Source organism: Giraffa tippelskirchi, chromosome 7, assembly GCF_054371585.1.
Source record: "Giraffa tippelskirchi isolate mGirTip1 chromosome 7, T2T-mGirTip1v1.2.pri, whole genome shotgun sequence".
In the NCBI taxonomy this organism is placed as follows: Eukaryota; Metazoa; Chordata; class Mammalia; order Artiodactyla; family Giraffidae; genus Giraffa; species Giraffa tippelskirchi.
The window spans coordinates 137,489,338-137,510,377 of NC_137281.1; the positions used below are offsets into that span (position 1 = coordinate 137,489,338).

Genomic DNA, 21,040 nt, shown 5'->3' on the forward strand with positions numbered 1-21,040 from the left:
TACAGATGTATTCAACGGCAACCCACTCCAGTACTCTTGCCTGGAAACTCCCATGGACGGAGGAGCCTAGTGGACTGCAATCCATGGGGTCGCTAAGAGTCGGACACGACTGAGCAACTTCACTTTCACGCATTGGAGAAGGAAATGGCAACCCACTCCAGTGTTCTTGCCTGGAGAATCTCAGGGACGGGGGAGCCTGGTGGGCTGCCATCTATGGGGTCGCACAGAGTTGGACACCACTGAAGTGACTTAGCAGCAGCAGATGTATTCAGTATATATTCACTAGGTGGGAAGGGGGGTTTCTTCTCTTTGGCCAGGGCGGAGCCTTGGAAAGGCCTGGATTCTGGTAGAATTCGGTGTTTTGGAGTTAATGCTGTCTTTGTTTTTCCCTTTGGCCGTGTACCTAGCGTGTGTCAGTTTCTGGAGTTGTGTCAGAGCCCAGAAGGTGGCTTTGGAGGGGGCCCTGGCCAGTACCCACACCTTGCACCCACGTATGCAGCGGTCAATGCGCTGTGCATCATTGGCACCGAGGAGGCCTATGACGTCATTAACAGGTACAGCCAAAGCCAGCAGGGCTGGACACCCAGCCGGGCTCCCGTCTGCTGACACTGCGCTGACCATCACCTCCCCCTCTTCTCAGAGAGAAGCTTCTCCAGTATTTGTACTCGCTGAAGCAACCCGATGGCTCTTTTCTCATGCACGATGGAGGTGAGGTGGATGTGAGGTGAGTGGGGTTTTTCGCAGGCTGCTGCATCAGCAGATTCTCAGGCTTATCTGCCATCAGAGATGCCAAACCTGGGGAAGGACACAGGAAATTGCCACCTTGTCTCACCAAATGTCACACAGAGAGACATGTCAGTGACATGGTTCATAATCCCTGCAAATATGGGACAGCTGTCCTCAGGGCTCATTGTCACTTGACTTCTTTTATGTAGATGCCAAATACAAGTAACACAGAAACAAAATCAAATGCTTTTGTTTTAAAAATGAAAAATACATTCGTTTGGCATGAGATGATATACCATAGATGTAACTGTATAGTGTAATATAATCTTTTATCTCTCTGGCATGGGAAGGGAGGAGAAGGCCCAGCGGGGACTTAGTAAATATTTTCTGAATGTATTTGGTGAAAGTGTGAGAATGTTTAACACCTGTGTGAGAACTGCTTTGGGCAATACAGAAACCCTTAGGGGCCAGTGGAGTCTATGAAAAACAGTGGCATTAACTGATTGGAACCAGTTGGCTCAAAATAATCCTTTTTTCTCAAGAATTGTCTGACGTACCTAGCAAGTCGCTTACTCACCTGGCAGGAGGTTCCCTATAAAACATCTAGGGAATGCACTGAATTAGTCATTTCTTACAAGCAGGGGATCATTGAGATATATACCAAATTATTATTGTTTAGTATGATAAATAAATTGTTATGAGGTTTCTATAGCAAAGCCATTTTATTGCCTACTTGTAAATGTGTTGTCCTCTACACGAGTTGATAAATACTCTGGCTTTATTGGTTTGAAAGTATAGGGCAAGAAAAAACATGAAGGTTGTGGAGCACAAAACACACTGCAGATAAAAGGAGGTAACCTTTATCTGCAGAGACCTTCATGAATGGCTTTTGCCTATTTGTAACCTGTCTGTTCAAACTGTAAAATAAGGCTAGGTATCTGGAAACCTGGGTACCTGGAAAACTGTTTTTCTGCTCACAACACCTCTGACCCGAAATGTGGGGGTGTTTATCCTCATGTTAAACCTTTCTGACACTAAGTACCCCGAGTTAGCACCGACCCCACAGGTTAAGGGCTCTGTCCCACAAGACTGTCTGCACTTCAGACGGCAGTCACAAGTGGTGGGTTCCCAGGTTAACCAATTCTGCCTGATTTGTAAATCAGAGGTCCCCATGACCCCCTTCTCAGTTCAGTAATTTTCCAGGACAGCTCAGAGAACTCAGAGAACATTTTTCTAATACCATTTATTATAAAGAATATCATAAAGGATACAAATGAACAGCCCCATGAAGGGGCATACATATAGGATGAGGTCTGGAAAGGTCCAGAGTCTAAGAACTTCTGTTCCCATGATGTTGGGGTATGACACCCTCCTGACTTCGGTGCATCCGCCAACCCAAAAGCTCCCCAACTTCTTCATCTAGAGTGTTTTAATGGAGGTTCCATTATGTAGGCATGATTGATTAACTGATCGGCCATTGGTGACTAACTCAGTCTTCTGGGGAGTGGGGCAGAAAGTTCCACCCCTCTGATCCCATGGTTGGTTCCTCTGGCAGCCAGCCCCTATCTTGCAGGAGTCACCTCGGTAGTATAAACTCAGATATGGTTGAATGGGGATTGTTATGAATTACAAGACTCTCACCCCATTACTCAGGAAGCTCCACTAGTTTTATGATCTCTGTGCCGAAAACACCAAATACATGTTTCTTACTATATCACAATACCCCAGTATCTGTTGTTAAAAGATAAACAGGGGCATGTTAAAAATTTTATGAACTTATTTGAGCAAAAATTGATTCGAATAGGGCAGCATCCCATCTCGCAGGTAGGAAGGAAGCCCGAGGAGAGCTGTGCGCAGTGAGAGACTTCTGTAGGCAGAAGCGAACAGGGACAAGGAAGTGACATCAGGTGCTTAAAGAGTGGGTTGGATTTGCAAGGCCACTTTCCTTGAGGGGACGGCAGGGGTCGACCGGCAGTGCACCTCACTAGTGCTGATCAGGTGGTTCCTGACTGCCTGGTTGAAGACCCCATTTCTGGGAGAGCAGAAACCATAATGAAGTCTTGGTTTGGCGATGTGGAGTTTAGCATAAGGGACTCTTTTGGGGGCCTCTTGTCTTGTTCTTAGCACTGTATATGCCAGTGAGGGCTCCCCAGGTGGCTCAGTGGTAAAGAATCCACCTGCCAATGCAGGAGATGCAGGAGACGTGGGTTCGATCCCTGGGTCGGGAAGATCCTCTGCAGGAGGAAATGGCAACTCATTCCAGTATTCTTGCCTGGAAAATTCCATGGACAGAGGAGCCTGGTGAGCTATAGTCTGTGGAGTCTCAAAGAGTCGGACACAATTTAGCAACTGATCACAATGCCAGTGAAGCCAATATAACTATTGAGGAGAAGCAGTATAGTGTTCACATCTTTAGAAAAAAATTAAAGGGTGTTTTTCCCCTCTTGGTCACTACATTTTCATCCTGTTCTGCAGATACTCCAAATGTAGCTTTTTAAAGTTTCCTGAGATTATAGGTGAAAGCAGGCAAACACTGGCAAGATGGCTTTGGCATTTCATCGCTTACCTTTTTCAGATATGATTATTCTCTAACTTATTCATTCCATTGCTGGTTTCCTTCTGTGTTCTTATTCATATCTGCCAGACAAATGCTAGGAAGCTCCTCCAGTAAAATAGGTTTGTTTCTGAGGAGCTCTGTAACCATATGCCTCCTCTGGTAACACCTGCCATTTGAGCCATGCTTTACATTTACAGAGGATTAAAGATGCCAACGAGGGATGCAGTCTAGCAGGCTGAGTCCCATTCCCCTGCTCAGCATGGTTTCTTGAGTCCCAGTTCCATTGCTTTTCACTTGATTTTCCTTTAATTGTCTTTGCCTGGGAGCATCAGCAGTTACTCCTGAGTGCTGCCAGGTGGATTTGACCTGAAGAGAAGCAGCAGTTGACGGGGACACTTTGGCATCTGGAGGCTAGCCTGTCTCCTGGGTTAGAACCGATCTCGTGATATTTCAGGCCTGTCACAACTCCTCGTCTCTGAGATGAGCTTACTCAGGCATTCACAGCTCCCATGGACTGCCACTAACCCAAGTCAACTTGTAGCCAACACCGTCTTTCCCCTCAGTTCTTAAGAAAGGAGCAATTATTTATTCCTGACCTCCTAATCTAGGCTATATAACCTGGAGTATTCTGGGAGGGTAGTGGGGAGATAGGGACCCAGCATTTGCAAAAGTTTTGGCAGCAGAGTGTAGAGTGTGTTTGGGGAAGGAGGAGGTCAGTGTTGCTAAAGTGCAGAGTGGGGCAGGCAGAGAAGGAAGCTGGCTGGCCAGGCTGGGAATAGCCTGAGGAGCACTGCAGTCTCCTTGAGAAGTCTGAAGTTTGTTTTAAGGGTAGTGGGAAGCCACTGACAAGTTTTAAGTAGGGAGTGACATGATATGATTTGTGTTTTGTTAGAAGTTCTATGGTGAATACATTGGGCTTCCCAGGTGGCTCAGCGGTGAGGAAGCCTCCTTCCTATGCAGGAGACCTGGGTTCAATTCCTGTGTCGGGAAGATCCCCTGAAGAAGGAAATGGCAATCCACTCCAGTATTCTTGCCTGGAGAATTCCATGGACAGAGGAGCATGGCAGGCTACAGTTCATGGGGTTGCAAAGACACGACTTAGCGACTAAAAGGAACAAGTGAATGCATTATGGTGTTTTAGTGAAAACCCTCTGGTTTCAGGGCTGGAGGGAGGAAGACTGGACAGGAAACTGACCTAGATTAAGGATGACTTGGATTCGGGTGACAGCAGGAGGATAGAGGGTAGTTGACAAATTTGAGAGATACGACAACTGGATAGAGGGACAGAGGAAGCTGGTGCTCAAGAAAAGTGTGTTTTGTTCACTCGTCTCAGTGTGAGATCTGGCAGCAGGTCTCAGGTCTTCCATTTATGAAACAGACCACACTGCTGACTGCCTCCCTACCTCAGAGGTTACATTGACATTCAAGAGCAAATACTTTTGAGCCCCTTTGTGAGACTCAAGACCTGAGAGGAGTTAGGTCAGACTTTCGAGGTTAGCTTTCGGTAGATGATAACACTTGGCAGAAAGCACTCTTGCGTGCTTCCGATGCCTGCTGATTTAACTCAGCCTCTGCTGTGCCTTTGGCCAGTGTGAGCAGCCTGATTAAAATGCTGGGAGGAGAATAATACCTGCTGCTCACTGGAATGCCTCAGTGTGCTTGACTTAGTATTATGTCCGTATTGAACAATATGGAAGCTAGACTCTTCTCTCTCCTCTCTTTTATATTCCTTAGGAGCCCTTAGATAAAGGATCTGGAAAGAAAGTTAGAACAAACAGGTTTGTCGTCAACATAAAATGAAGCTGAGATGTTGGATGTTTGAAAAGACCATGTGCTAAGTCACTTCAGTCGTGTCTGACTCTTTGCAATCCCATGAATTGTAGCCTGCCAGGCTCCTCTGTCCATGGGATTCTCCAGGCAAGAATGCTGGGTTGGGTTGCCATTTCCTGTTTCAGGAGATCTTCCCTATCTGGGGATCGAACCTGTGTCTGTTGCATCTTCTGCATTGGCAGGTGGGTTCTTTACCACTAGCGCCACCTGGGAAGCCCATAGTGGAAAAGAAAAGGCAGTTTGTAGATGTGTCCTATAATAGAGGGAGAAGCAGAAATAAAATGTGTCCTGAGAAGAATTAGGGCTGGCGGGATGGAATGGCAAGAATTATTCTAAATCAAATAGGGTATGTTCTTTTTTTCTATTTAAAGTGTGTGTGTGTATACTGGAGGGGTGCTTGAAATCAAAACTCTTCTCGCTCTAGAAGTCTAAGGAATGGATCTGAGTAGCTCATCTATTCTGGTCCCTCTTGCTTGGTCTACGCAGCCATGTGGTCTGGCAGCCTGCTTTGGAGGTTGTCTGTTTGAAAGAAATATGGTTAACCTTTAATGTGTCCATTCCATAAACATGGCAAGTCGTGGATCTAAGAACAGTACTGACAGCTGAATGAATGAGCATTGCAGAAATACCTGAATGACAGCATGGAATTTTGGGAGCCATTGTAGGTCTTTGAAAGAAGAGCTGAATTCACTGTTGACATAAATTGATATGGATGTTATTTCGTCTGGTGTAGATTTGACTGTGTGGAGGTAGGGAGAATAGAATGTCATGTTCTTTCTCTGAGACCATGCTGTGAGGAACTTGATCCAAATGGAATGTCGGAGCTCCTGGTTGGAGACCAGGAGTGAGGACAGGAGTGAGGACAGGTGGTGATTACAGCTCATGAGGCAGAGAGCAATCCACCCAAGAAGTTTAGTGAGCCCTGTTTGAGCTCTTCCTGAGAGTGTGACACTTGCCCCTCTATTTCTGTCCTTCCAGAAGTGCATACTGTGCTGCCTCGGTAGCTTCGTTGACCAACATCATCACCCCAGACCTGTTTGAGGGCACTGCTGAATGGATCGCAAGGTGAGAGATGCTGGGATTTGTCCCATTTCTTAGACAGCAGGCGATCAAGACTTCTGAAAAATAAAGGAAGTGCAGAAGAACCAGAAGGGAATGTAAAATTACAAGAGACATCTTATGGTTGAAAGATTTTACATTTCAAAAATACTTAAAAGTTTTCTTTTTTCCAGTTTTCTTTAATGTGATTGGCAAGGATCAAAACTTTGGGTAAACAGTATTAGTGAGAGTCTAAATGGATTTAAACCAGTTTGAAGAGAAATTTGGAAATATCTCAAAAATGTCCTTGCTGATGACCCCCAAATTCCACTCCTCCAGAAACTCACACACATGCATGAGAGAGACAAACATAGGACTCATTTATAATAGTAACTAAAGCTAGAAACGGGTTAAACGTTCATAAGCATGAGATGGATAAATGAGTTGTGATGTGGTCACATTGGAATATAATATAGCAATTAAAATGAATGAACTAAAGCTACATGTATCAATATGGGTGAATCTCAGAACACTGTTGAGTTTAATAGTGTTAATCTAGTGTAAAAAAAAAAAGAATGTTAAAGAAAACATGAAGATTAGCACATTGACTGGAAATTTGAAAACATGCAAAACAATTCTGTATTGTTTATGGGAAGAATCACATGTAGTAATATAAAAACATGCTGGAAAGAATAAGCACCAAATTTAGAATGGTGGTTACTTCTGGGAAGAAAGCAAACAAAATGAGATTACAGGAAGTCTGCACTTCTACTTGGGCTTCCTAGATGGCGCTAGTGGTAAGGAACCCACCTGCCAGTGGAGGAGACTCAGGTTCAATCCCTGGAGGGGGAAGATCCCCTGGAGGAGGGCACAGCAACCCACTCCAGTATTCTGGCCTGGAAAAGCCCATGGACAGAGGAGCCTGGTGGGCTACAGTTTGTAGGGTCGCAAAGAGTTGAACACAACTGAAGTGACTTAGCATGCACACATGTGTACTTGTACTCACTCAGGAGACTTCAGTTGTATCTGTAACTGTTTATTTGTTTAAAATTAAAAAAAAGAAACCTGAAATGCATATGGCTAAATCAAAGGTTGGTGTTAGATACACATATGTTCTATATATTATTTGCTATACTTTCCTGGATCCTTCCAATTATTTCATAATTAAAAAAAAAAAGGTATAGTAGGTTTATATGTACTATCGAGGAATTATAGCCAAGCTGTATTGTTTTATTTTTTATATCTTAATTTTTATCAAAGTAGTACTTACTGCTATGAAAATACAATTTTCAGCTAAACCAAATGATATACTATGATCATATTTACTTTTTTTGTATGACTTTTTTCCCTCTGGAATTAATCATTACCTCCTAATTCCACATTTTCTGCCAGAGCTATAAAATTACTCTCAATATGGTCAAACAATTCAGGTAATGTATCAGTTCTCTTTTGTGTATATGTGTTTGTGTATGTGTGTGTGCTCGTGTGTTTCGAGTTGTCTACCCTGGGGCCTCTGCTCCCCTGCTTCAGTCTGGACATATTGACCTCAGCTTGCTGCACAGCAGGCATCCAGAAGCTTCCTTTCAGCATGAAATTCACTTCACTTCTCTGCTTTGTTAAAGCCCCAGTCCTCCTTTCTCCTGGTTTACTTACTCATTTGAATGAATCACTTATTCCAACAGATCCCAAAACAGAGAACTTGGGAGATACATTTTTTAAGATTTTGCAATTATTTTTATTCTAGTCTCACACTTGGTGGCTAGTTTATTTGGTTAGAGACTTCTAAATTGAAAACTATAAATTGTATTCCTTCAGATTTTTTAAGCATTGCTCCATTATCTTATGGCTTCCAGTGTCATTGTTAAAAAGGCTGATCATAATGATAGCCAACCTTTACTGAGGACTTGGTATGTAATGCTTAATAGTAAGGGAGCTCTAGTTTAAACATTGAGAATATACCCTTTTGAGCTAGATGGCCTGGGTTTGGTTCTTTTTTATATCTTCTGTTTTTCAGTTGAGATTTCCCATTTTTTCATTCATTACAAGTATATTTTTTTTCATAAAGCTAAATATAAAATTATAACATCTGTTTTAAAATTCTTGCCTGGAAATTTCAACATCTGGCTATCTCGAAGTCGACATGTCACCTTTTCCTGAGTGCCGGTGTCAAGTGGTGTTTGGATTGTATCCTGGACATTATGGCTTCCCAGGTGGCACTAGTGGTAAAGAACCCACTTGCCAATGCAGGAAACGTAAGACACATGGGTTCAACCCCTGGGTCAGGAAGATCCCCTGAGGAGGGCATGGCAACCCACTCCAGTATTCTGGCTTGGAGTATCTCATGGATAGAAGAGCCTGGTGGGCTATGGTCCATAGGGTTGCAAAGAGTTAGACATGACTGAAATGACTTAGCTCGCATCACTGGACGTTGTGATGTTATATTGTAGAAATTGGAGACATTAGATTGCTTTAAAGAGTGTTGATCTTTTTCTTCTAGCAGGCAGTCAACTTGGTTAGTTGATTGCAGTGGGCAGGGGCTCAGCTTCTTAGTTAGAAACTGCTTTCAGTTTGTCCAGTGCATGCGTGATTCAGAGTCAGGTAGAAACTTGAGCGCAGTTTAAACATGGAATTTGGTGTTTTCCTTCTCTGACTCTCCTCTTTCTGGGATTCATCATCAATTTCTGTCATTGTGGTTCTTCTTGCCAGAAATATGGGGCTTTCAGTTTCATCTGCCTTCCACTGATCTGCTTGCCACTGTTGGGCAACTGTAGCCATCCTCAGGGCAAATCAGAAAAAAAAAAGAAAAGGGAGGAATGGGGGAGGGGAGGGACTGACTGTTCCAACTTTCAAATCCCCACCTTTTTTCTTTTGCTGAGACTTCAGGAAGTAGTTTTAGTGTGTTTTGTCCAGAGCATGTAGTTATTAACATTTTCAGGATTCTGACTGCCTGGGTTTGAAGCCCAGTTTTGTCATTTATTAGCTTTGTGCCTTGGTCAAGTTGTTTAACTTCTCCATGTCATAGTCTCCATATGCGTCAAATGATGGGATATTGAATTTGATATTAAGCTGAAATACAAAGAAATTTAAGTGGTAAAACTTGTTATGGTATCCACTGTGCATTACTACCTCCCAGTCCACTGTATTCCCAATCCATTGTCTGTTTCTGTCTTATTTCTCTTATTCTTGCTGTTTGGAAAATTCATGATGATGAGCCATGATAGGATTTTTTGTTGTTGTTCATGGTGCTGGGTACTCAGCAGGTATCTTCAGGCTAGAATTGCATGTACTTTACTTCCATATTTACTAAGAGATTCCCTTACTTTTTATCTTCTAATCCTTCTATTGAGTTTTTATTTATGTAATTCTATGTAAAATTTTTCAAAGCTTATTTTTAATCTCCATTTATATAAAAAAAGAATGCTTCTTTTTTATGTACTCTCTTGTTCTTGTTTCAGGGATATTTTGTCCTTGTAGTGTTTAAAAAGTTTACTTCTGCTCCTTATGTTATTTCTTCCAATTTATTTTTATTTGTTTTATTTCTATGTCATGTTTACATAAAAATCTCTTTCATGTAAGAGCCTTTGCTCAAATGTCTGATGTTCATATTTAAGAGTCGGGTGCTAGAAAGCTGATAGAGAGCTATGTTTGCCAGAGTGGCCTGGGATCCAGCCATTCATGAGGGAATTCTCATATATCAGTATCCATAGGATTTTTCCCTTGGGCTTATCGATTTCTGTAGAGAGCCTTCCAGATTCCTGGTTATGGTATGAAGCTGGCAGCCAGCTTTGTGAACTCTAATAGGGGAAGGGGGCTTCTCTGGTGGCTCAGCAGTAAAGAATCCACCTTCCAGTGAAGGAGACGTGGGTTTGATCCCTGGGTCGAGAAGATCCCCTGGAGAAGGAAGTGGCAACCCACTTAGGTATTCTTGCCTGGAAAAATCCCATGGATGGAGGAGCCTGGCAGGCTATAGTCCATGGGGTTGCAAAGAGTCAGACACGACATAGCGACTAAACAACAACAACAACAGGGAAAGGAGTTGGGAGTGCTTTCATTCAGATCATAGACTCCCACTTAATCCTCCTGCTCAGTACAGTACCTCTACCTGCTCTCAGCTGTGCTGGAAATCCTGGAATTCATACTTCTTGATTAAGCCCCTGCAACCTCCCATCTGCTGGGTACCTGGAGGTCTAACTGAGTCTCGTTATCAGTTTACCACCAGTCAACTCAGTTAAAAGCTTCCCACTTTAGGGGTAGCTTCCGTCCCTCAACCTGTCATCGGAGAACATCACCTTGCTTTCTGTCGTTTCATCCCTCCTTCCCTCCCAGGGCTGGTGTAGGTTTTTGGCTCTGTTAAGTCAGTTACTTCTTATCTTCATCCTTTTCCGGCTTTCACAATTTTGTTATGCCCTGTCTGTATTCATATCCTCTCCTCGTCTCTTGATCCTTATGGGTTTGTCCTTTTTTAAAATTCCTTTACTTTCATTTTACTGGGCTCTTTTCAATCCATTATATTTAGCTAGAAGAAACTCCCAAAGAATTTTGCTAAATTGCTCTCATGCATGTGAAAACAAAGGAATGGAAAGTGGAATATGTAAATAAATGCATATTGTGTGTGTGTGTGTGTGTGGAAAGAAAGAGACTGAGACATAGAAACTGTCAGTGGTTACTGCTGGTGAGAGAAACTAAGAGTTCAGGCCCAGCAGGAATCATAACTTTTTATTGTTTATTCTTAATACTTTTTTTTTTAACCTCAAAAAAATTTTAAAGCTGAGTTAAGAAAAGTTAAGAAAAAAAAATTAAGGGGTCTCTTGCATATTCTTCACTCATCAGACCTTTCAAACTTGAGCTGTTCCTATGCTCCAAGAAGCCAGATGCATTAGAAAGAAAATTTGGATTGTGTGTCTTTGGGTGGCCATGGGGTTGAGGGATGGAGGATGCTGAAGAAGCTATTCAGGGGGCAGCAGCCAGTTTTTGACTCTCTGCTGTGAACTCCCTGGGCCTCAGTTTAGTTCAGTTCAGTCGCTCAGTTGTGTCCGACTCTTTGCGACCCCATGGACTGCAGCACGACAGGCCTCCCTGTCCATCGCCAACTCCCGGACTTGACTCAAACCCACGTCCATTGAGTCAGCGATGCCATCCAACCATCTCATCCTCTGTCGTCTCCTTCTCCTCCCACCTTCAATCTTTCCCAGCATCAGGGTCTTTTCCAATGAGTCAGTTCTTCACATCAGATGGTCAAAGTATTGGAGTTTTAGCTTCAGCATCAGTCCTTCCAATGAATATTCAGGACTGATTTCCTTTAGGATGGACTGGTTGGATCTCCTTGCAGTCCAAGAGACTCTCAAGAGTCTTTTCCAACACCACAGTTCAAAAGCATCAATTCTTCGGCCCTCAGCTTTCTTTATAGTCCAACTCTCACATCCATCCATGACTACTGGAAAAACCATAGCTTTGACTAGACGGACCTTTGTCAGCAAAGAAATGTCTCTGCTTTTTAATATGCTGTCTAGGTTGATCATAACTTTTCTTCCAAGGAGCAAGTGTCTTTTAATTTCATGGCTGCAGTCACCATCTGCAGTGATTTTGGAGCCCCCCAAAATAAAGTCTGTCACTGTTTCCATTGTTTCCCCATCTATTTGCCATGAAGTGATGGGACTGGATGCCATGATTTTAGTTTTCTGAATGTTGAGTTTTCAGTTGCACGTTTTGGTTTTTAAGCCACGAGGCATGTGGGGTCTTAACTCCCCAGCCAAGGATCGAACCCACACCTTTGCATTGGAAGGCAAAGTCTTAACCACTGGACCCCCAGGGAAGTCCCCCTGAATGTTGAGTTTTAAGCCAACTTTTTCACTCTCCTCTTTCACTTTCATCAGGAGGCTCTTTAGTTCTTCACTTTCTGCCATAAGGGTGGTGTCATCTGTATATCTGAGGTTATCAAGCCTCTCTGAAAAAGGCCTCTGAATTCCCAAGGCCTCTCCTTTAATGAGAGGTTGCCTGGAAGACAGGAAGTACTGCAGATTCCTTTTTCTTCCACCCGGAAGTTGGATTAAGTGCTCATTGACCTGTACACCTCTGAGGATTTGTGAGGCAGACACGCCTGTAGGGAATGTGACTCTACATACATATCTGTAGATCATTGGAAGTAAAATTCTATGTTATATGAAAATATACGGAAAGGAAAATTTCTTTATATCACAGATAAAACAGGTTTATTAAGACATGCAAAAAGAAAAGCTAAAGTCACCAACCACTCATTTGTTTCTTATCTTTCCAGAATTCCAGAAAAATCATGCAGTACATTATCATTTTATGACTTTTTCATGTAATGTATTTGGAACATTTTAAAGTATACGTCTGTAATGTCATTTTAAATGACATTATATAGATATATCATAATTTATATAACCTTTCCTTTACTATTGAGTTTCTGAGTTGTTTCTAGTATTTCACTATTATAAATGGGGATACAATAAACATTCTTATAATCTGATCTTTGGACACATTCGTACTTACTTTGTAGGATTAATTCCTAGAAAGTGAAAAGTGAAAGTCGCTCAGTCGGGTCGGACTCTTTGCTACCCCATGGACTATACAGTCCATGGAATTCTCTAGGCCAGAATACTGGAATGGGTAGCCTTTCCTTTCTCCAGGGCATCTTCCAACCCAAGGATCGAACCCAGGTCTTCTGTATTGCAGATGAATTCTTTACCAACTGAGCTATCAGGGGATCCCTTTAATTCCTAGAAATGACCCTAATATTGCTGGGCCAAAGAATATTAAGTTTTTACGACTAGAAAATACAGTCATATTTTCTATGTTATCTTACATTATCTATCTTATAGTATAATCCCAATAATAATTATTATAATAATAATTTGAAAATATAGGAACTTGTAATTTGGAAAAATAAATTTATTTTATATAGCTATAAAGGTATGTATGTTCATTCTGGAATCCTTTTGAAAACACAGAAAAATAAAGAGGAAAGGTATCAGCAATAGATTTGTATTAAAAGATAACCATAATTAGCAATTATTTTTCAACTTTCTTTTAACCTGATGGTTATCACAGTGTACATATGATTTTATAACTCTTTCCAAAAAGTAATGATTTGAGGTACCATGTTCGTTAGTAGACTATGTTTCCTTTTTTTTTTGGAGGAAAGTGTGAAAGTTGCTCAGTTGTGTCCAACTCTTTGCAACCCCATGGACTTTACAGTCCATGGAATTCTCCAGGCTGGAATACTGAAGTGGGTAGCCGTTCCCTTCTCCAGGGGATCTTCCCAAACCAGGGATCAAACCCAGGTTTCCCACATTGCAGGTGGAGGAAGGGGCATTTCTAAAAGTTAATTAGCTGGCATCTTTCCATTCATAGTTGCAATTTTTAAAATAGAATTAGAAGAGTTGATTTATAATGTTGTGTTTCAGGTGTAAGCAAATTAATTCCATTATATATTTATATATATATTCTTTTTCATATTCTTTTCCATTATAGTTTATCACAAGATACTGAGTATAGTTGCAGCAGTTTATAAGCTGAGCCACTTCACACTTTGCGGTCCAGGGTGCTCATTGGTTGACACTCAGTCAGGTTTTCTCGACCTCCTCCCAGGTGTCAGAATTGGGAAGGTGGGATTGGCGGGGTACCAGGAATGGAAGCCCATGGCGGCTACACGTTCTGTGGCCTGGCTGCGCTGGTCATCCTCAAGAAGGAGCGCTCCTTGAACTTGAAGAGTTTACTAGTAAGTACTTGGTGATCTGTCTTCCCCTCAGGCCCCAGGCCCCTGGGATGTGACCGCTCAGACATGCCAGTGTCAGGGACATTTGGCTGTGTGAAGAGCTAGCAGTTCCTACCTTGAGCTCTGGGCTGACAGTCCTGTAACAAAGCTTCAGATGCAGTTGTTGGGTCGCCCAGCACTGTCATGAGAGAGTGCAGGGAGTGAGCATCTTCTCTGTCTCGGCTCCCTTCCTCCTGCCTTTCCTTCTTCCTGCTCTGAACTTTCGACATCGTGTGTTCGGCCCGCCCCAGAGCCTTCTTGAGTCCCTCAGACATCTGGGGAGGGCCACAGTCCCTGCCTCCTACTTCTAGGAGAGTATAGCTTCAGTCCCTTAAAACTAGAGGTTTTCACATGTCTTAGAAAGATTCTTCTGGGAGAAGAAGTTATGAGAAGAGCTTTGAGGCATTTTGAAGCTGAGCTTTTATTACCCACCGCACTATGTGAGTGGTTAGTAGCTACCTTTCCATGGCCTGGTCACAGCTGGGAATACACAGAGTGGGTGGCCCAGGCATTTATGTCTCACATCCAAGCTCCTGCCCATTATTCAGAGTGAACTTGTTATCCAGAATGCAGTCAGCTTCAGGGACTTGTTAGATTGTAGCTAAATTATCATTGGAGGCCTGGTATACACACACACACAGCCACCAAGGAGCTGTCTTTGGTGAAGCTTTTACTCCCTGATCATGACCTCAAAGCAAATCAGCTGCAACTGACATTCATCTCCTCTCACTAAGTTCAGATGTCAGGTTGCTGTTGTAGGAACTGTTGTGAGACCCATCATGGGGTCCCAAGAGAGTTTATAATTTCCCTGTACAGGTATGACAGTGGCATTTTGTCTTGGCCTTTAGGAAGCCTCCTGTAGCATACTCTTCTTGAAGGTTCTTAAAGCCTGAAGGGTTTATGCCCAAATGGCCAACTTTATGCATAGACTTAGAGTTTATCAGACATTTAAAAACCTGTTCACTAACAAGGTGTGAAACATAAAAGCCCCATCTCCCAGGCAGAAATAAGAAGTAAGCAGATGTCTCAGTTCCAGTAACAGTGTTCTGGATTTGAACCTTTTCTCTGTCACTTCATAGCCATGTGACCTTGGGAAAATTGTCTAATCTGTTTTAACTTCAACTCTTTTTCTCCATAAGGTAGAGGTAATAGTTCTTTGAAGGTCAGAGAAGATAATGTACATAAAACAGCCCGGTATGTAGTAGGTGCATCCTTCTTACCCAAACTACTCCCTCCCTTCTGTTTGCTCTGGGAGAACTAGGACCCATATCTGAAGGATTTTATGAATTCATATAGCAAAGGGAAACAGAATAAATCCATGGGCTTAGGCACTGAAAAAAAATTATTTAGTCTGGCTTATAAACACTTAATCTGTGTGGTAAGCAAAAATGAAGAATGGACTCCCTCTTGTAGTGCCTGTTTTCTCGAGTAATGCTTCGCCTACTTTCATTAGATGGCATCAGTCCTAAAGCATTGGTTCATGTAAGACTGACTGGGGATATATTAGTGTGTACCTGCAGTGCAGTTTTTATTGTGTCTTTCTAAGAATTTTAGGATTGTGACTCTATGGGTGGTGTTGCCTTGAACAGGGATATAATCTAAACTCTACAATTGTTAATTAAAGGAGGGCTGGACTGGTTCTTCCAAAGGGGGTCTTCAGTGACTCATTTTAGGAACTCAGTGTAGTAGAACATAGGTCCAGGGGGATGCCCTCCTCTGTACCTTTCAGTTTAGTGCAGCAGCTCCTTGAGATCCTGGCTGGTGGCTGGAACTGTCTTGAGGGGCGGGAGGGACATGGAAGTATTATCTGCTCAGACAGCTGTCTGCTCATTCCTCGAGGCCAAGCCCTTGACTCTCTTGATGTTCGAAGTAGCGTGTGTTTAGAAAACTTGGAGATAAGGGAGGAATGTATCACGTGTGACCACTGAGTGACACCAAGAGCCATTTTACAGGTTCACAGCAAAGTTCACAGCCAGCCAGTGTGCCCTGGAGCAGCAGACTGGCTAGAGGGCACAGAGCCATCCTCGTTCACCAGGGCTAGTGGCTTCTGCCCCTGGTTCTGCAAGTGCCGAGGGCCGTGCTAAGAAACCTGCGGTGAATTTCCTCGCCAAAAATGGTGTGAAATCATCTGATGACCTGTAGCACAAAATTCCATTTATCTGCTTTTAATAAACTCCCCTGAGCAAGGAAAGTGAATAGAAGCGAGCCACCGGTGGTCTGGCCTGAAAATTCCCAGTTACACCTTGTTTATTAAGAGGCGTTATTGCAGGTCTCCTTCCAGGCCAGGTTGGCACCTTTGTTCTTTCAGCACCAGAACCCTCTTGGAACCAAAGAAAGGCGATTAATTGTCTGTTAGGCCCCGAGCAGGAATTCATGTTGGTTGCCTCCAGAGGGTTAAACTAGCTGTTGCAGTGTAGAGCCCTCTGTGACGTTGAGGGCAAGGAAGTCTGAGGTCAAAGCACGGGAACCGGAGCTGAGAAGCCAAAACCTCGGAATGCTCCCTAGCAGACCGGCCTCTGGAGAGCTGGCTGGATCACGTGTTTCTTTTAACCTCTGGCGCCTCTCTCTTCTCTGTCTCACGCTCAGCAATGGGTGACAAGCCGGCAGATGAGGTTTGAAGGTGGATTTCAGGGCCGCTGCAACAAGCTGGTGGACGGCTGCTACTCCTTCTGGCAGGCGGGTCTCCTGCCCCTGCTTCACCGCGCGCTGCACGCCCAAGGTGAGCCCGGGGTGCTGGCGGGGCTGGCGGCTCCCCTCGGCTGCTGACTGAGTCAGAGGCCAGGGTGCTTGGTTAGAGGGGTTGAAACAGGCTCTGTCCATCCTGGATTTTGAGTGCCTAGTGTGGACCTTCCCGCCCTAGGCACGCATGTGCCAGCTAGGATTTTGTCCTTGGGTTCGGAAGTCACTGCTGCTTCACTCCGGTTGTGGCAGGGAGGAGGTGGGCCCCTGGCCGCATGGTAACCGCCCCCTCAGCTGAGTGTGAAGCCACAGGTTCCCATGCAGAGCTTTGTGTGAGTCATGTCAGACTGAAAACCCACACTGTGCACGTGGTCACAAAGGTGCCAAAAAGGCAGAAAGAACCCCTGGAGCAAAGACCCACCATGCCAGGCTGGCTGCGTGGTGGCTGCCATTAGAAGTGTCATATTTTAGATTCACTGAAGAATCCTGGATGCAGGTTAGTACTGCCTCCCCACCCCCAACCCCCATACCACTGGAGTAGAGAGACCTGGGTTCGTCATCTCTGTGGGACCTCATATGGGAATGCAAATCCAAGCAGAGAAATAGCAAATTTCTGGGAGCCTTCCCTTGTTACCTCTTGAAATCTCAGGCTGCTTCCTGAATCATCTTTCTCATTTACTTCATGTGAGAACAGGAAGGAAACCAGTGGAAGAGGGGCAGTCATGGCAGCCCTGCTGCGTGCTGATCAGTCTTGGAGTACGATCCCTTGGCCCAGAAGGAAGCTTAGTAGTTGGGTTATTCTTTGCTCAAATGTAGAGATACAATTCTTTTCTACTGCCCCCCACTCCCGCCCACCCACTTGCCAGACACACAACTTTCTCTTGTTTGGTTGTTTTTTTCTGAGCCCCTTGCATCAGTTTCTTATTTGAAGTAGAGGCTCTTTCCTATGTCCCCGTCATCCCATCCTCCCCGTCACTCCACCTTCCCTGTCGTGGCCTGTCCTAAGATTCCTCTGCCTAGAGCCCCAGTTTCAAGGTGCTGAGCTGAGTTCTCCCACTGACTTGAGCCTGCATGGTCTCTGCTTTGAACACTATAGTAGGAAATCAGAAATTCCCTGAGAGCCCAGTGTTTCAAAACAAGAAATAACTTGGGGTTTTAGTGATCTATGTTTTTGGAACTGGTGAGGTCAAACCTCTGGTAACACCCTCCACCTTTCACAAGCCTGTCCCTGGAAGGGATAAGATGCAGTCATTCTGTAGCTGCCAGGAGAATCTGGTGAGAGGGTAACAAGAACCTACCTGCCCAAGTCTTCACGGGGTCCCTGCTTCACATTTTGCTTATTATAGCACAAGTTCCGGAGAAGGCAATGGCAACCCACTCCGGTACCCTTGCCTGGAAAATCCCATGGACGGAGGAGCCTGGTAGGCTGCAGTCCATGGGGTCGCGAAGGGTCAGACACGACTGAGTGACTTCACTTTCACTTTTCACTTTCATGCATTGGAGAAGGAAATGGCAACCCACTCCAGTGTTCTTGCCTGGAGAATCCTAGGGACGGCGGGGCCTGGTGGGCTGCCGTCTATGGGGTCACACAGAGTCAAATACGACTGAAGTGACTTAGCAGCAGCAGCAGCAGCAGCAGCAGCAGCAGCACAAGTTCTGGAGGATTGATCATATTTCCACATTTGCCTATGGAAGAAAGTCAGTTGTCTGTGAATTTTGGTGCTTCCAGCTTTTATCACTCCCTGGGAGGAGGCCCATATTAGGCCTGTAGCTTACTTCTTAGCAAACACTGGACTTGGACCAGGCAGGGATTTGGGAAGAAGTTTTGAGTGGTGGACAAAATACTGATGTTGGGAATCAGAAGGAGATGCGACGTAGAAAGATATTCACAATATCCTGTGGTCAAAGTTAGGTTTCAAAGCAGTATGTATGCAATTCACCAGGGAAGTCCCAGGAAACATACTTTTAAAGTTTTATATCCTACTGTTCAGTTCAGTTCAAGTCGCTCAGTTGTGTCTGACTCTTTGCTACCCCATGGACTGCAGCACCCCAGGCCTCCCCGTCCATCACCGATTCCCGGAGTTTACTCAAGCTCATGTCCATTGAGTCGGTGATGCCATCCAATCATCTGATCCTCTGTTGTCCCCCTCTCCTCCTGCCTTCAGTCTTTCCCAGCATCAGGGTCTTTTCAAATGAGTCAGTTTTTCACATCAGGTGGCCAATGTATTGGAGTTTCAGCTTCAGCATCAGTCCTTCCAGTGAATATTCAGGACTGATTTCTTTAAGGATGGACTGGTTTGACCTCCTTGCTGTCCAAGGGACTCTCAAGAGTCTTCTTCCACACCACAGTTCTTTTACCTTGTGTGTTATTACTTTTATTTTAGTAAGTGAACAAATACATTTTTCAAAGGCGATGATGCTGACACTCATAATTAAAACGATGACGTGGGATCAGCACACTGTGGCACATGAACCCAGGCCATCCCTGACTTGGCAAGTGGTGGTCAGGCCGTCAGTAGTCCATGAGGTGGCTGCCTTAGGCATAGAAGATAGTATTTGAGTAGAAGAACGAATTATTATTAATATATTTAAAATGTCCAATGCTGACTAAATCACTTTTTGTGTGTGTGTGCAGCAGTAAGACCACAGCAGGCCTGTGAGTTTCTGTTTGGATTGATAGTTACTGGTTGCTGGCTTGGGACGTACTCCCTATTTGTCCACCTGTGAGACTGAGCTCCATGTGGCTGTACCTGTCAGTTACTGTTGGAAAAACTTTTGATTTCTCAGATAAAAGGAACCTTTGAAATGGAAAATGACATTATAATGGGGACCTGTATTTTAAGGGAGAAGGATAAATGATTTAAAAGGCACAGTTATCACTCTGTAATCATATTTCCTTTTATCCCTCTGTGATTATGTGTGTTGATGTGCAAATTCAGGATCTCAGGAAGTTCTTGTTGAGTTTAAGAACTTTGAGGAATGTAGGAGATAACTGCAACACTGTAATCTATTTAATAACAAACATAGCATTTTCTTCTCAGGTTCCAATTTTAGCGATAGGTTATCATTTACCTTATGGCACCCCACTCCAGTACTCTTGCCTGGAAAATCCCATGAAGGGAGGAGCCTGGTAGGCTGCAGTCCATAGGGTCACTAAGAGTCGGACACGACTGAGCGGCTTCACTTTCACTTTTCACTTTCCTGCATTGGAGAAGGAAATGGCAACCCACTCCAGTGTTCTTGCCTGGAGAATCCCAGGGACGGCGGAGCCTGGTGGGCTGCCGTCTATGGGGTCGCACAGAGTCGGACACGACTGAAGCGACTTAGCAGCAGCAGCAGCAACAGTCTTTTATTTATTATAGGATACGAAATAAAGGTATATTTTATACTGTTTCATGCAGTTAATCCTAAAGTTTGATAAATATGCTTCTTAAAATAACAGCTTTCTTGAGATATAATTTACATACTGAACAATCTACTGATTTGAAGTGTATGATTTAGTAGTTTTTAGTGTTTTCAGAGTTGTGTAAACACCCCTGTGATCAGTTTTAGAATTTTCACACTCCCCTCCACCCCGCCATCCCTGTGCCCATTGAATGTGCTTCTTAAAAGAAGAAATCACAAAGGAAAAATCAACAGTGTCATTGTGGCATATAGGTAAACTATATTTATGTAATTTAAAAAGCCCATTTTGCCAAAAAGTAGAGCAAAAAGGGAGAAATAAGTATACCATATGATACAGATAAAGGGTTAATATAGTAAAAAGTTAGATTAATAAAATTCACTCGTATCTCAGAAGACACAGGAAACTTTCAAAAGGAAATACAACTAGTAAGCAAGTTATGAAAAAAGGTCACCCTAATTAGTAATTAAAAGCAAGATAAATAATCAAGTACTCTTTCTTTTTAACATTTTAAATGCTGAAATCTTGTTTCCATATGTGATATTTGATCTTATTTTTATTTTATACTGAAGCATAGTTGATTAACAATGTGTGTTCAGTTCAGTTCAGTTCAGTTGCTCAGTCGTGTCCGACTCTTTGCGACCCCATGAATTGCAGCACGCCAGGCCTCTCTGTCCATCACCAACTCCCGGAGTCTACCCAAACCCATGTCCATCGAGTCGGTGATGCCATCCAACCATCTCATCCTCTGTCGTCCCCTTCTCCTCCCGCCCCCAATCCTACCCAGCATTAGGGTCTTTTCCAATGAGTCAACCCTTCGCATGAGGTGGCCAGAGTATTGGAGTTTCAGCTTCAACATCAGACCTTCCAATGAACACCCAGGATTGATCTCTTTTAGGATGGATTGATTGGATCTCCTTGCAGTCCAAGGGACTCTCAAGAGTCTTCTCCAACACCACAGTTCAAAAGCATCGATTCTGCGGCGCTCAGCTTTCTTCACCGTCCAACTCTCACATCCATACATGACCAC

General features: G+C 43.7%; 1 protein-coding gene across 4 annotated transcripts in view; it reads left to right on the forward strand.

Moving 5' to 3' along the window:
* FNTB (farnesyltransferase, CAAX box, subunit beta) overlaps positions 1–21,040 on the forward strand; it is a 77,793-nt gene that overhangs the window by 46,522 nt on the left and 10,231 nt on the right. For 2 of the 4 annotated variants that reach the window (XM_081509931.1, XM_081509932.1), the window contains exons 5-9: positions 408–554; positions 641–724; positions 6,092–6,178; positions 13,763–13,892; positions 16,515–16,647. In XM_081509931.1, coding sequence (XP_081366057.1) covers positions 408–554; positions 641–724; positions 6,092–6,178; positions 13,763–13,892; positions 16,515–16,647 — 581 coding nt within the window. The remainder of the gene's footprint in view (positions 1–407; positions 555–640; positions 725–6,091; positions 6,179–13,762; positions 13,893–16,514; positions 16,648–21,040) is intronic. The other 2 variants (XM_081509933.1, XM_081509935.1) reach the window with 2 other exon arrangements.